The sequence below is a fragment of the Homarus americanus genome, unplaced genomic scaffold (genome assembly GCF_018991925.1).
Source record: "Homarus americanus isolate GMGI-L3 unplaced genomic scaffold, GMGI_Hamer_2.0 scaffold32929, whole genome shotgun sequence".
NCBI classification, from domain to species: domain Eukaryota; kingdom Metazoa; phylum Arthropoda; class Malacostraca; order Decapoda; family Nephropidae; genus Homarus; species Homarus americanus.
Genome location: NW_024737097.1, coordinates 11,426,865 through 11,442,063, shown reverse-complemented (window position 1 = coordinate 11,442,063; position 15,199 = coordinate 11,426,865). Strand labels below are relative to the sequence as shown.

At 40.4% G+C, this 15,199-nt stretch overlaps 1 protein-coding gene across 1 annotated transcript in view; it reads left to right on the top strand.

Moving 5' to 3' along the window:
* LOC121873204 overlaps positions 1–8,277 on the top strand; it is a 42,203-nt gene extending 33,926 nt beyond the window's left edge. The window contains exon 3 of the mRNA XM_042376558.1: positions 7,271–8,277. Within this exon, the coding sequence (XP_042232492.1) occupies positions 7,271–7,938 (668 nt within the window). The 3' untranslated portion in view covers positions 7,939–8,277. The remainder of the gene's footprint in view (positions 1–7,270) is intronic.
* The last annotated feature ends 6,922 nt before the right edge of the window (positions 8,278–15,199 follow it).

The following is a 15,199-nucleotide window of genomic DNA, read 5'->3' as shown; positions in this document are numbered from 1 at the left end:
AATAACTACAGTTCATTTTGTCCGGTGTACCCAAAGGTAATTCATCCTCTCTCTCATGTGTTGCACTTAAAGGATTTAACAGTATTTTCATCTCGGTTTATATACTTTCTCTCTTTTCTGCAGTTTATCACCTCTTTTATTCTTAATTGCCGTGCCCATTTGCTCCCTTGCTTTTCTCGCCTTATCTGCTGTCGTTCCCCTCACCCACGGCATTAAGACGATAGTTAACAAGTCTTTACAATATCTTTAATTCTATAGAGAGCAGCTGTGCACTTAAGTAGACGATTTTATTCCGCTGAGAGAAACTGCAGCCCTCTAAACTCTAAGGGGCTGACTGGTTCCTCAGAGAATTTAATACGTCTTACTTGATTTTAACAAGAGCTATGAATAAAATTACGGATACAAATAAACACAATGTGGCTCCCGCTAGTACAAATGAGCTGCAATAGAGTATGTACAGTATGTGGTTATAGGGTGCCTGAGGATCACAGAGTCGTGAGGATCATGGGATGAGTGAGGATCACGGAGTACAACAATCACTGAGTGTGTTGGAATCAAGGGGTGCGACGGGATGAAACCGTGTGAGGATCAAGGCGAGCGGGAGGATCAAGAATTGCATGTGGGTAAGGGGGGTCAAAACATCACAGAGTGCATGAGGGTCAATGACTGAATGAAGATCATCGAGTGTTTGATGATTACGTAGAGAATGAGGATTATGAAATGCATAATTATCATAGTGCATGAATATCATGTTGTGCCTGAGGATCACAGAGGTGCGTGAAGATTAGTGTTTCCATGAAGATCAAAGAGTGCAATAAGATCATGAGTACCGCAGAGTGTTTGGTGATCACGGGTACAAAATAATCATGTGGTATTGTACGCTAGGATCACAGAGTGTATGGAGATCACATAACACCTAAGGATCACGGAGTGTAGTTATTGAAAGTATAACGATCATGGTGGATTAATCTTGGCAGGTATAAGGCTACGGGAGTAAACCCCAAACGAAAAATCTGAGGTGGAGCCCCACATCAGGCAGACATGCTTACAGAGCTCCAGTAAGACCCCGATGGCGGAATAGAGGGAAGAGGTGATCAACATGGGGACCCAACATCTACAGTGGCAGATGAAGGGAATGCAAGATGGACAGGCTACTAAGGCTAAATGCAACAAACTGGGCTATCGGCAGTTCATTGCAATTACCCTTCTCCCCAGTCGTTGTAACTACCTGCACCACCGGATCAGGAAAAGGGAGAGCCAAAATGTGTGGTTGCAGCCAGCATTCCTGCCTCACCACATAAATGAACTCACATGCACCCATCATCCTGTTCATGAAAATTCTCATCATCATCAAAATCCCTATCCCCCAAAAGTCCTATGGCGACAGTTGAGTGGCGACAGATGAGTGGCGACGGGGATAGGTAGAGATGACTGCCGGGAGTCTCTATTCACAACTCTGCACATGGGCGGCATAGATGAGATAGTCGTTTTTGCACTGGGATCTAGACCACTTTGCTTACCCCACATGGGGAGGGGCTAGAAAAGGTGCCCTAAACAAAGCTATTACAGATCTAGGTCAGGTTGGGAGAATACTGATATGTAATAAAATTATGTTAATGCACTTATTATTAAAAGTGCTCTAGGCAGGCTTCAATAGGTCAATTGTTGTTTAATTGTGAAGGCGAAAACCCAGAGTGAAACATACACTTTAAACAAATCAATATATTTACAAAGAAAACTCAGGTACGAGCATGGCAAGGCAACACAGCAATCGGTGTCATGAGCTAAAACTGACTCACCTGGCTTTTCCCAACCCAACATGTGGATATAGGGAATTTAAGGTCCACTGGTGTTCATCACCGGAACTACAGTAACTAGTCTCATGGCTGTTATGCGGAAACTAGTTAATTAGAATAAATCAGCTAAATAAATGTATTTTACTTGTCATGTTATTACAAAATAGTCCAATTAATTTATTTAGAATATAATATGAGCAATACACCCGGATTTATATGAACGCCAATGAAATCACTGATACCTGATTCACTGGAACGCTCTGTAATCCCGAGTCATCTTGACTACGGATTCATGACACCTCCCCCTTTAAGACAAGATTTATACATAGATGAATCTTAGAAATTAAATAAACATACAGGACAGTGTGTCTGCAACTACACTATATTTTCCTTTTATATGTTTAATAACGAGATTGTATGGTTGTAAGGCAATGAACCATCTTACAAGTGTTTGGTTACTATTTTTCATGATCACTGTAAGCATAGATGAATCTTAGAAATTAAATAAACATACAGGACAGTGTGTCTGCAACTACACTATATTTTCCTTTTATATGTTTAATAACGAGATTGTATGGTTGTAAGGCAATGAACCATCTTACAAGTGTTTGGTTACTATTTTTCATGATCACTGTAAGCAACAATTTAATGAGGAGTTATTTATGTATATGTATTAAACTTTTTATGAGTTGATAAAAGTGAGATTGCTTCCTTTTCTATAGTGGAGTAATTTTATGGTTTCTTAAATTTTTGAGAATGATAACACACATGATGTAAAATGTTTCTGATCCTAATTCTAATAAAACTCCACCAGCCCACATCACTAGCGTTAACATGAAGGCAGAAGGGTTTATCAAAATTAGGAAACTAATACTGGAGCACTAGTTAGAAGAGCACAGCTATTTTCATAAGCAGCATGGCATTCAGTGGTCCATAGAAACAACTTCTGTGGCTTCCCAGATCAGTGAGAGGGACTGCAATCTGAGCAAAATTAGAACAGAAACGTCTGTAATATCCAGCTATGCCCAAGACCCTCATAACTGCATTGCGCTCCCTTGCAGTCGGGAGATTACAGATGGCTTCAACTTTTGCTGACACTGGAGTGTCCAATCTCATGCCCAAGAAGATAACACGTGCTTTACCGAACTCACTTTTCACCAGATTAACAGTCAATCCAGCATCAGTCAGGTGGGTGAACAAATCTTGAATTCTGAAGATGTGCTCCTCCCAGGTTGTCCTTGAACGTCCGACAACCCATGGATTACTCTGATGATAAGTCTCTGGATTGTAGCTGGTGCATTTTTCATTCCAAAAGGAATGACTTTGTAGTTGTAGAGCCCGTCTGGTATTGTAAAGGCAAATATCCTCTTAGCTCTGCCAGTAAGTCGTATTTGATAATAACCTTTTTCGTAAATCAAGCTGGTCACGTACTCAGCATTCCTTATGTTGTCTACGAGGTCATCAATACGTGACAGTGGGTAACAATCACCTCGGGTAACTTTATTTATTTTCCTATAGTCTGTGCACATTATCCATGAGCAATCTGGTTTTGGTACCAAGAGACACGGAGAATAACATAAGAACATAAGAATGGAGGAAACTGCAGCGGGCCTATTGGCCCATACTGGGCAGTCCCATTTACACCCAACCCCTATTGCTCATACATCCATCCAACCTACGTTTGAAGCTATCCAGAGTATTCGAGTTAATGATGATATTTGGTAACTTGTTCCACTCGTCCACTACTCTATTTCCAAACCAATGTTTACCTATTTTGCGCCTAAATCTAAATTTGTCTAATTCAAAACCATTGTTACGAGTTCACTCCTGGTTGGATAGTTTGAGTACCTTTGTAATGTCCCCTTTGTTTAGCCCTGACTTCCATTTATACACCTCTATCATATCGCCCCTCACTCTACCTCTCCCGAGGGAGTGCATATTAAGATGCTTTAACCTGTCTCTGTACTCAAGGTTTCTAATGCCCGGGATTGGTCTTGTCATTCTCCTCTGGATTCTTTCCAAAGATTCTATATCCATTCTGTAATATTATGACCAGAATTGAACTGCGTAATCCAAGTGAGGTCTCACAAGCGCAAGATATAGTTTTAGGATGACCTCGCTAGTCTTGTAACTAACACTCCTTTGTATGAACCCAAGTACTTTATTAGCCTTGTTTCGAGCAAATACATATTGTTTACTTGCCTTAAGATTCCTACTTATCATTACTCCGAAATCTTTCTCGCAGTCGGATTTCTCAATAACATCGTTGTTCATCTGGTATCTGGTTTCCCTGTTTACATCTCCTATACTGAGTACTTTAAATAATTATTTATCCAGGTCATTTTTGTTTGATCTGAGTTTTCTGTGTGGTATGTTCTGCCTTTGTGTATTAAGTAACTCATTATTTAAATTGTTGTGGAACTCGTCAACCTTAGATCTCGTGAGCAGGTCATCCTCAACCGTCAGGTCTCCAGGTAAGGCGAGGGCGCCCTCTGTGGGTACGTTGTGTGACGTCACCTCATGTGAGGTCATGTAATTCACCCCCAAGCGTGATACCCCTTCTCTCAGCTGCCTCTTCAAACTATCAAAGTTTGCCCTTCTGAAATCTGGAACTTTAGTGAAATTTTCCTTGCGGTTGCCCAGAAATTCTAATTGAAATCTTATTTCTTTGTGATCGCTGTTAGCAAGTTCGTTTCCTACCTCGACATTACTAATGAGGTTTTCTCTGTTTGACAGAACTAAATCGAGTATATTATTACCCCGGGTGGGTTGGGTTATATGTTGGCTTTGGAAACGGTCCTGGATTGTTTCATGAAAATCCTCTGATTCTGAGTTACCCGTAAGGTCAATCCAATTTATTTGGCTAAAGTTAAAGTCGCCTACCACACAGACTTTGCTTTATATGGAAGCCTTCCACTTTCTCCTTCAGAAAATATGGTAGAAGGAGGAAATCCTCCCGAGATCTTAAAGACGTCTCGACCGTCAATATTTATAAGAACAAGGGATACTGGTCAGACTTTGACAACTACCGCGGGATCTCACTGCTATCCGTAGCTGGCAAGATTATAGATCGAGTCCTCCTGAACAGACTTTTTCCTGAGGCGGAAAACGTCCTCCCAGAATCTTAATGTGGCTTTAGACAAATCACGTGGCACCACTGACATGATCTTTGCTGCCCGCCTGATACAGGAAAAGTGCAGAGAACAGCGTTGTGACTTGCACATGGCCTTCATTAATCTTACTAAGGTCTTCGACTCGGTCAACAGGGAAGCCCTCTGTCCTGCCAATGGCACCCAGACTGAGTTCTGCCCCATCCAAACGAGGGTAAAACAAGGATGCGTACTGGTACCAACTCCCTCTTCTACTTTCTTGGCTGTCTTCTTTACTCGGGCTATTGCCAATTTAGCCAAGGAGGTAACTCTGGGCAGGAACAAAGGTGTCAGCTACTTCCATCACTGAACTTCAGTATGAAGACGACCTCACCCTTGTCGTTCACACTGAACGTGACCTACAGGAGAGCCTAAACACCAATGCAGATGCGTATGCACACTTCGGTCTTGAGGTGGATGTGTGTAAGGCTCAGATTCTCTTTCAGCTTGCCCCTGGTTCAACAACACCTCCACCATCCATCCACCTCAAAGTTACTACTCTCTCTATTGATATCCACTTTCAGTACCTTGGCTCCCACCTGTCCACTACCGCGGACATCGATGAAGAGGTTCAACATCGGATTACATGTGCATCTCAAGCCTTTGGCAGACTCCGTACCCGTGTTTTCAGCTGCAGGGAGTTGAAATTATCTTCAAAGTTGCACGTGTATCGAGCAGTGGTCCTTCCCACCCTGCTGTATGGCAGTGAGACATGGGTCACATACAGGAGGCACATCTAGCACTTGAAAACTTTCACCAATGTAGTCTACGTTCCATCCTCTAGTTCGCTGGGAAGACAAGTGAACAGATGCCAGTATTCTCGCTGACACCAACTGTAGGAGCATTGAGGCTACCATTATCCATGAATAACTACATTGAACTGGCCATGTTACCCGCATGGACGACAGTAGACTGCCAAAGCAGCTACTTTACGGTCACCTAAAGAATAGTAAACGTAATGCTGGGGAGCAACGAAAAAGATATAAGGATAGTTTTAAGAGAAACTTGAAAAGTACCAAATCGACCCCCTTACCTGGGAGACGACGACTCCACACTGTAACACTTGGAGGAGCACCACACCACAAGGTGTCAATACTTTCAAGTTAGTCCTGCTGCATACCGAGGCATACAGTGTCGGAAAGACGCTGCCGCCTCCGCTCCCGCACTAGATGTAGCCCTCCACACGTGTAAATCTGTGGATGGCCCTGTCAATCCCGTATCGGCTTCTCAAGTCACCTCAGAGGTCATCAACGAAGGTGACATTTTAATAACTCATATAATTATATCATAGTTGTATGATCGTCATACTGGATTCCGAGTGACAGCAAAGTAGTAGTAGTAAAGGTCATGGAGTGTGTAAGGCTAATGAAGTGTGTGGGGATCATAGTTAGAGTGTGAGTTATAGAGGTGTGTGAGGATCATAGTGGTGTGTGAGGATCATAGTGGTGTGTGAGTTATAGACGTGTGTGAGGATCATAGAGGTGTATGAGGAACAGCTGGAAGACCCTTGAGTCTCTTAAACTATCATACACTGAGACAGGTTATCTGACAGGTGTAAAAAATAATTGGTAACACACAAATACTAAATTATGTACAAAATCAAGTAACACTTTCGTAATTATCTTAAAGCCTATTATGCCGTTTTGACAATTAGTGTCACCTATAATTACCACCAATTCACTGTTATCACTGATATCATTGAGTGATATATTACCTTTCCACTGTCACTATACTTCATCATACATAATGAGTAAAACTATCATGATAAACTCTGCTGCCTTTGTTATCAGATTAAGGACACATAATTACATATTATTAATAAATTCTCGAGTATTTCGAAGATGTTGTAGACTAAACTTTAGGAACCATGATAACCTTTAATACACATTGTTGTAGAGAGAATGTTTTGTAATCTTAAGTTTAGAGCTAATACATATAATATAAAGTAAATTGGATGGATGAAATGTAGCTCTTGTTAGCACTGCTCTTAAGACAGTAAGGATTAATGTAATTACAAGTCAGACACGTTATGTCTATATATCAGGTTAGTTGTACTCGTCCCAACATTTATCTTTGCCAATTAACGTTCATATTAGACAGTTTCGCTCAGATATTCTTAGGATACCCATTCAGAGTTCAGAACTGGCGGTGTTCTGTATCCTCTCGGCTGCTCTATCACGTCTAATACATATCAAGAATTGTCAGTTAATCACTTATTTACATTAATCGTTTATCAAAATATGCCAGCTTTTTAGTTTATGTTCATAAACATCCATCAATGTTGATATTCCAAGATATTATTAACTATGAATTCTCTCTTTCCAGGACTCTATCGTCCTTACACACAAAGTCAAAGAAGAAGGGCCAGGAATGATCTTAGAAGAGGAAGTGCATCTCGTATAGAACCATTGACTGCACAACATCCAGGAAGGTCAGGTTCCAGATTTTCCAGAAAGCGACTTATTCCAGCCTCAATGAGATTAAACCCCTCAAATTCCAGACAAATGAACAGATTCTCGACAAGTGCTCCTGTTGCGTCGTCGAGAGACCTCCAAGATGAATCTCACTTTAGCCCAGTTAACACATCGGGAGCTTCTATCAGAATACCAGGTGAAAAGAGATTCTTGCTAAGCCGTCGCCGAGAGGAAAAGCGAAGGCAACAGCAACTTAGGATTGACCATATATCAGGAGAGAGGGTCTCAGAACACTCGAGGCCTGGAGTGGTACAAGATCACCGACAATATATTTCCCACTATTCAGGCAGGCGAATGTTCACAGACGGGCCTCGCCCGAGAGAGGTGAGACAACAACAACAACAAACATTACCCAATCAAGGTAAACGCCGGCTGCGTCCTGAAGGCGTGGAGCCACAAAGAGCCGTGTGTCTCTGGGCAAGGTTCGGTCACTTCTTCGCGTCTTGCTCGGTGAAAAAGCGCCTGAAGGCTTTGTGTGAATACAAACATGGGACAGGAAAAAAGGAAGAAAATCGTTGATCTGAACCCTGTGGCTGTAGTAACTAAAAACGAAGCAAAACAAACATATATTGATGTACACAAAAAACTACAGCAACAAATGCATATCATGAAAAAATTCTTCTAAGTTTTCTAGTACATGAAATACAAAACCACATTGTATGGAATGGAAAAAAGGGTTTTGTTTTTCCTAAAAAGAAGAAAAAAAGAAGACATTTAATGTTACTCAGACTAGGAAATTTCTTTCAATTTCAGGATTTTTTTCATCAAAGAGAGAGAACACTAGTAGAATTAACTGTACTAGCCTTGCAACTTGTTGACAAGTCTGAGTCTGTGTAATAAAATTTAACTATAAACGCATGAAGCTATAATTTATATTCACATTATTAACAATGAATTACTGTGAGTGCATATACGAGTATTTAGTGAAACAAGAAGACAAGCTTTATGTGCATGGTGTTGATGGTGATGATGATGACCTCTGGAGTTATGGTGTTGATGGTGATGATGATCTCTGGAGTTATGGTGTTGATGGTGATGATGATCTCTGGAGTTATTGTGTTGATGGTGATGTTGATGATGATCTCTGGAGTTATTGTGTTGATGGTGATGATGATGATGATGATGATGATGATCTCTGGAGTTATGGTATTGATGGTTATGATGGTGGTGATCTCTGGAGTTATGGTGTTGATGTTGATTTCTGGAGTTATGGCGTTGATCGTGCTGATGGTGATAACGATCTCTGAAGTTATGGTATTGATGATGATGAACTCTGGAGTTATGGTGTTGATGGTGATGATCTCTGGAATTATGGTGTTAATGATAATGGTGATTTCTGGAGTTATGGTGTTGAACATAAAAACATAAGAACAGAGTAAACTGCAGCGGGCCTATTGACCCATCCCGTATCACTTATATAAGCATCCAACCTATGTTTAAAGCTATCCAGCGTATTCGAGTTAATGATGATATTTGGTAACTTGTTCCACTCGTCCACTACTCTATTTCCAAACCAATGTTTACCTATTTCGCGCCTACATCTAAATTTGTCTAATTTAAAACCATTGTTACGAGTTCGCTCCTGGTTGGATAATTTGATTACCTTGGTAATGTCCCCTTTGTTCAGCCCTGACTTCCATTTATACACCTCTATCATATCGCCCCTCACTCTACGTCTCTCGAGGGAGTGCAAATTAAGATGCTTTAACCTGTCTCTGTACTCAAGGTTCCTAATGCCCGAGATTAGTCTTGTCATCCTCCTCTGAATTCTATCCAAGGATTCTATATCCATTTTGTAATACCGTGACTAGAATTGAACTGCGTAATCCAAGTGAGGTCTCACAAGCGCAAGATATAGTTTTAAGATGACTTCGCTAGTCTTGTAACTAACACTCCTTTGTACGAACCCAAGTACTCTATTAGCCTTGTTTCGAGCAAATATACATTGCTTACTTGATTTAAGATTCCTGCTTATCATTACTCCTAAATCTTTCTCGTAGTCGGATTTCTCAATAACATCGTTGTTCATCTGCTATCTGGTTTCCCTGTTTACATCTTCTGCCATTTTTCAGACTATTCGAAAAATTTGTTTAGATCTTCCTGTAGTTTTGCGGAGTCCTCATCAGATTTAATTACACGCCCTATTTTAGTGTCATCAGCAAATTTACCTGCGTTGCTGTCTACGCCGATATCTATGTCGTTTATGTATATAATAAATAATAATGGTCCGAGTACTGAGCCTTGGGGAACTCCACTAGTGACGTTGCTCCAATGGGATTTAGTGCCGTTAATGCTCACTCGCTGTTTCCTGTGTTGTAACCCCGCCCTAATCCATTTTAGAATATCTGCTTTAATGCCATGTCCCTCCACTTTTCTTATTAGTCTTTCGTGGGGGACTCTGTCGAAGGCTTTGCTAAAGTCGAGATTTACCACATCATAATTGTGCCCCTCGTCCACTGATTCGAAAAACAGATGAAAAGAATGTTAATAGATTAGTTAGACATGAACGCCAGCTTGTGAAGCCATGTTGGGAATCATTGATCAACTTGTGCTTCTCCAGGTGATTTCGAATAGAGTTTGAAATGATTGCCTCCAGTAATTTGCCTACAATTGATGTTAGACTGATTGGACGGTAGTTAGAGGATAGTGATCTATCTCCCTTCTTGAAAATCGGTATTACATTCGCTATCCTCCAGGATTCTAGTACTACAACCGTTTTTAAGGACATGTTAAACAACTTTGCTAAGGGCATACTAAGCTCTTCCTTACATTCCTTTAATACTCTGGCAAATATCTCATCGGGACCTGGTGACTTATTAGGCTTTAGTTTGTCTATTTGCTTACTAACATCGTTACTAGTCACTACTATCTCGCTTAATTTATTTTCTATCACTATGTCTACATAGAGTCGGTGCCTTGGGTATCATGTTTAAATTTTCGGTGGTGAAACCTGTTGAAAAATATTTATTCAGATTATTGCTCATTTCTCCGTCGTTATCAGTTAGCTCGCCTGTATCTGACTGTATTGGTCCAATCTTTTCTCGTTTTAAAGTTTGATACACAAGTGATCGTGGGCCCTTCGTGCCCTTGTGAAAGTTTGAATGCTCGTCACAGCGTACAGCGAATGAGGGTGCGCCAAGTCCGTAGACTTGCATGGTTAATTAGGGTGCGCTACGTCCTTAGACTTGCATCGTTTTCCATCGTAAATAAAATTGTTATTTAATGCCTTCCAAAAGAAACCATCGACATGGGACCAGGTTTGTTCCACTCTACGAATTTTTTTGCGATTTTTCCACCAAGTTTGATGAAAAACGATTGTGCCGTTTCGGCTGCCCAGAACAGACACACACACACAGACAGACAGACAGACACACGGCTAGTCCTCTAGTATATTAGATTTGATAGAATCCCCTGGGGTTTGACTTCGCCTTCCTTGCTACCTTCAGTTCATTATTCCTCTTTGCTTTTCTTATCTCGGTCTTAACCCTACCGGCCAATACCTTATAATAATCTCGGAGGTAGACTTCACCACGATTTATTTTCCTACCTATAGCCTTCCTTTGTCCAATAATATTCTTTAACTAATTATTTATCCATTTAGGGTCATTGTTGTTTGATTTGAGTTTTCTGTATGGTATGTTCTGCCTTTGTGCATGAAGTAACTCATTATTTAAATTGTTGTGGAACTTGGCAACCTCAGATCTCGTTATTAGGCCATCCTCAACTGTCGGGTCTCCAGGTAAGGTGAGGTCGCCCTCTGTGGGTACATTGTGTAAGGTCATGTAATTCACCCCCAAGCGTGATACCCCTTCTCTTAGCTGCCTCTTCAAACTATCAAAGTTGCCCTTCTGAAATCTGGGACTTTAGTGAAATTTTCCTTGCGGCTGCTGAAAGTGTCCACGCATCTGGCTCATATAATAATCCTTACCATATTAAGCCTTTCAGCAGCTTTTTCTTCAAATGAAGTTAATGTTTATTTTCATTAGGTTTTTAGATTATTATTTAATACTGTTTTTGTTTGACCTATTCTGATTTTGGTTTCTTCCGTACGTCTACCATCACAGCTAATGTTACTTCACAAATACACAACATTTTCTACTTGTTTAAGTTTCCTGTTGCCGACCATTATTTTTATTTTAGGTTTCATTTCCAATTTGGTAAGAACCATTACTTTCGTCTTTACAGCATTAACTCTTAAACCATATTTTTTCACCGTTTTCCACTAATCTGTGAACGAGTTTTTGTAATGCCTTTTCTTTATCAATGATAATATTTAGTCATTCATTATCACTTAAAACTTCTCTCATTAAGAATTCTGAATATATATTATACAATATTGAAGATAGAACACAACTTTTTCTTACTCCCTGTCTAACTGTGAACTGTTTTTTAACAATTCAAGGAAATGCACCTGACTACATAATGCAGCATCTAATTCCACTTTTTTACCAGCTTATTCGTGAAAAAAAATCTATGGCTACACATAAATGCTCTTCTATCTATATCTTATTTCATCAAGGATTTTCCACTTGGCAATAAAATCTCTTCTTAGTACTCACTTCACCATGGAAAAAATTCATCAGCTAGCCTGTCTTTATATGAAGTATTTTTCTCAAACTAGTCATAAAATTGTTTAAACGTTGTCCACATCCTTCAGAATAAACGTTATCAGACTTGACCAGCAAATTCAGTGAGGTCTAACGAGTTACTACAGGAGCTACAGGAGGTTCTGTTTTCATTCAGGTGTCAGCTCATTTTGATATTATTTCCTGTTTGGGTGTTGGATTAGATGTAACAAAAATTGATTGGGTAGAGTTTCAGTCTGATGCTGGCAACTTTTTCTACCCTATCCCAATGATTGGCATTTATTCCCTCGTTGGGGATGATTCTAGAAATCACACCCCAGCGAGGTGACAGATTTAAGTTAGCAGACAGTACATTAAATGTTGTGGAGAAATAGGTCTGCAAACTTCATGGGCAGGAATCGTCTAAAGTCAATGTTTTGCACTACTCCAAAATTCATTGAATAGAGGATTAACACCAGTTAAAGTTGACTTTGATGCAGCAATACACAGGACTCTACAACAGCATTCTGCCTCATCGCCCTCAATACCTGTTCACACGCAGAGGTCCAGGGTTCGATTCCCAATTAGTCAGGTATTGTTTGTATAGGGAAGTCCGCATACTATATGGACTGATGATTATAATAGTATATATATATATATATATATATATATATATATATATATATATATATATATATATATATATATATATATATATATATATATATATAACAGGTCGGAATATCTCACTACTAGTTATTGTTTTTGTGTGTGTTATAGTGGATGGTAATGCAGTGGAAGCGCCCCTCAGAGAAAATCCCGAACCAGCACAAACACAATTAAATAAAAATATTTTCTGTGACCGTGGAATAGCTAGTACCTGTGATTGGGGTTAATGAGACGCACTGGTAAAAGATGACACTTCTATTCCTTCCAACACTACAGACAGAATCAATAATTGTACACAAGCACTGGAGTACTTCTTAGCGTGGCTTATAACACTACAATGGGAAACAAAAGTTATACATGGTATAAAAAAAAATATTAAAAGATATTAAGTGCATGTGAACAGAACTACCAATGCAGCAGTACTACATATGCCAGAACAGACAGCAGAACGAGGAACTCATCTGAAACAATTCCTTCGTACATCCTACATCACTTAGTGGCATATAAAACATTAAAATATATTACTTGCACCGATGAACATGCCTTAAGGGCATCCGACAAAATTATAGCAATCACTGAGGAGTAGAAATCCCGATTTAGTCATACTACACAAGAACATGGATCACTCATAGTCTGTCTGGGATGACCCACAAAATACAGTAATCCTAACTGTCCTAACTACCCAGAACCTGAAGGTTATAACTACTAACCTGCCAAATGGCAGGCATTTACAAGAAACCGAGGAAATCACTCATGACCCGTCAGGCAGGCGGGTGCTCCGCTGTTGTTTCATTACTCTTTCTAGGTTTCAGGAGTCATGACTGTATTTCTCCACCAACACCTGTAACATGCTTCACACATAGGTTCAGAATGCACCCGTACTTTTAAGGTACTAACAGCCTTTCACAAACTTTTGGAGAGGAACTCCTATGTCCCACGTGTGCAATCAACCATGAGGAGCGTTGATCTCACACCTGGACTTGGCTATTCTTATCACATTTTACCACCATCACCCGTAACATGCTTCACACCTTTGCTCAGAATACACCCAGACTTTAAGGTGTTACAGCCTTTCACCAACTTTGAAGAGGAACCCCTACGTCCCACGTGTGCAATCAACCACGAGGAGCGTTGATTACACACCTGGACTAGGTTATTTCAATCACATACACCCAATACTGTGGAAATGAATGTTTCTATGTAACCACTAGACTCCCGGTCCCAGCGTGTGACCTTTCATTCACTCAGTCTACACTCAGTTTACTCCCAGTACTTCATGGGTGACGGTCTGACTCGGTACTGTACTAGAGTAGGATGGTGGTACAGTAGGTTGTCTCTCGCCCCGACCCAGCTGGTAACATCATCAAGGTTATGTCGGTGATAGCGAGGGCTCCTCTGTATACTAAATGCACGTTTATTACCCCCAGTGGGCGTTAATGTGTAGGGGAGTGTGGGGCGGAATGGTCTGGCTTGATGCCTAATTGTTATAGCATGTGTCTGAGAGTCTCTATGGTCGTTTTGTGTGAATTTTTCTTTGAGTACACGGAAGAGTATATGTTTCATATACTTTTTGAGAATCGGAGAGTGTGTTTGTCTGAAGGTGTCTCTGTTGCGTGTACTGCACCTAAAGAATGAAAGTATATGTGTGGGAGTGTGCTTGTGTATGGGTGTGACATATAGATAGAAGAAGTGGTTATGGAAGTACAAAGTGTGAGCCGAGCTTATTTCTCGAAAGTTTCGGTGATAAATAGCAGAGCTCCTCTTACCGAGAAAGCCAATATAACTGTTGAAAATATATTCCCCTCATGAGAACAATACTGTACTGACTTGAGCACCAGTCCCTTACTACTGGCTTGTATAAACAAACTCTCTCAAAACCACATTTGAAACTCCCTAGTGTGTGAGAAGGAATCTGTGTTATGTGTCGAAGAAATTACATGACACTGCCTTGTCCAAATTTGCTAGATATGTAATTTTCTCGTACGTCATAATGTAACTTTTGCTCTCACTCTGGAATAACAACTTGTATCAAGGTAGTCAAATTCAAATTTATGTTCCCCAAATTAGAACTCATTCCTTATTGGTTTACCACTGAATTGCAAACCCTATTGACTGCCCTTCAGATGTACGTGGAGACTGGGAATGAAGAACTGTTCTTGTGTAAAGATTGCGTTTTAAGGATAATATATGTATGTGTAGACCGGGAGCAGAAGATACTGTAGACGTGTCGAGGCTCTTATAGAGATGGTTTAAGGGGGGAGTTGGAAAGGAGAGGATTATAAAGGAATTTGGAGAGGTGAGATATACTAGAGAGAGATGATGTGGGTTAGGAATGGGATGAGATGGAATTGATAAGGACAGAGAAAGGTTGGAATGGAGAGGGAGAGATAAAAAGAACGAGGATAAATGGAGTGAGGTAGAGGGAAGAGGAAGGGCTAAGGAGAGGTGGGAAGGGCGAGGGAGGATGGCGTGGGAGGTCTGGAATACGCGGGGGATATGTTGAAAGGGCGAATAATATGTTTGATTGGGTTGAGAGGGGTGAAGTG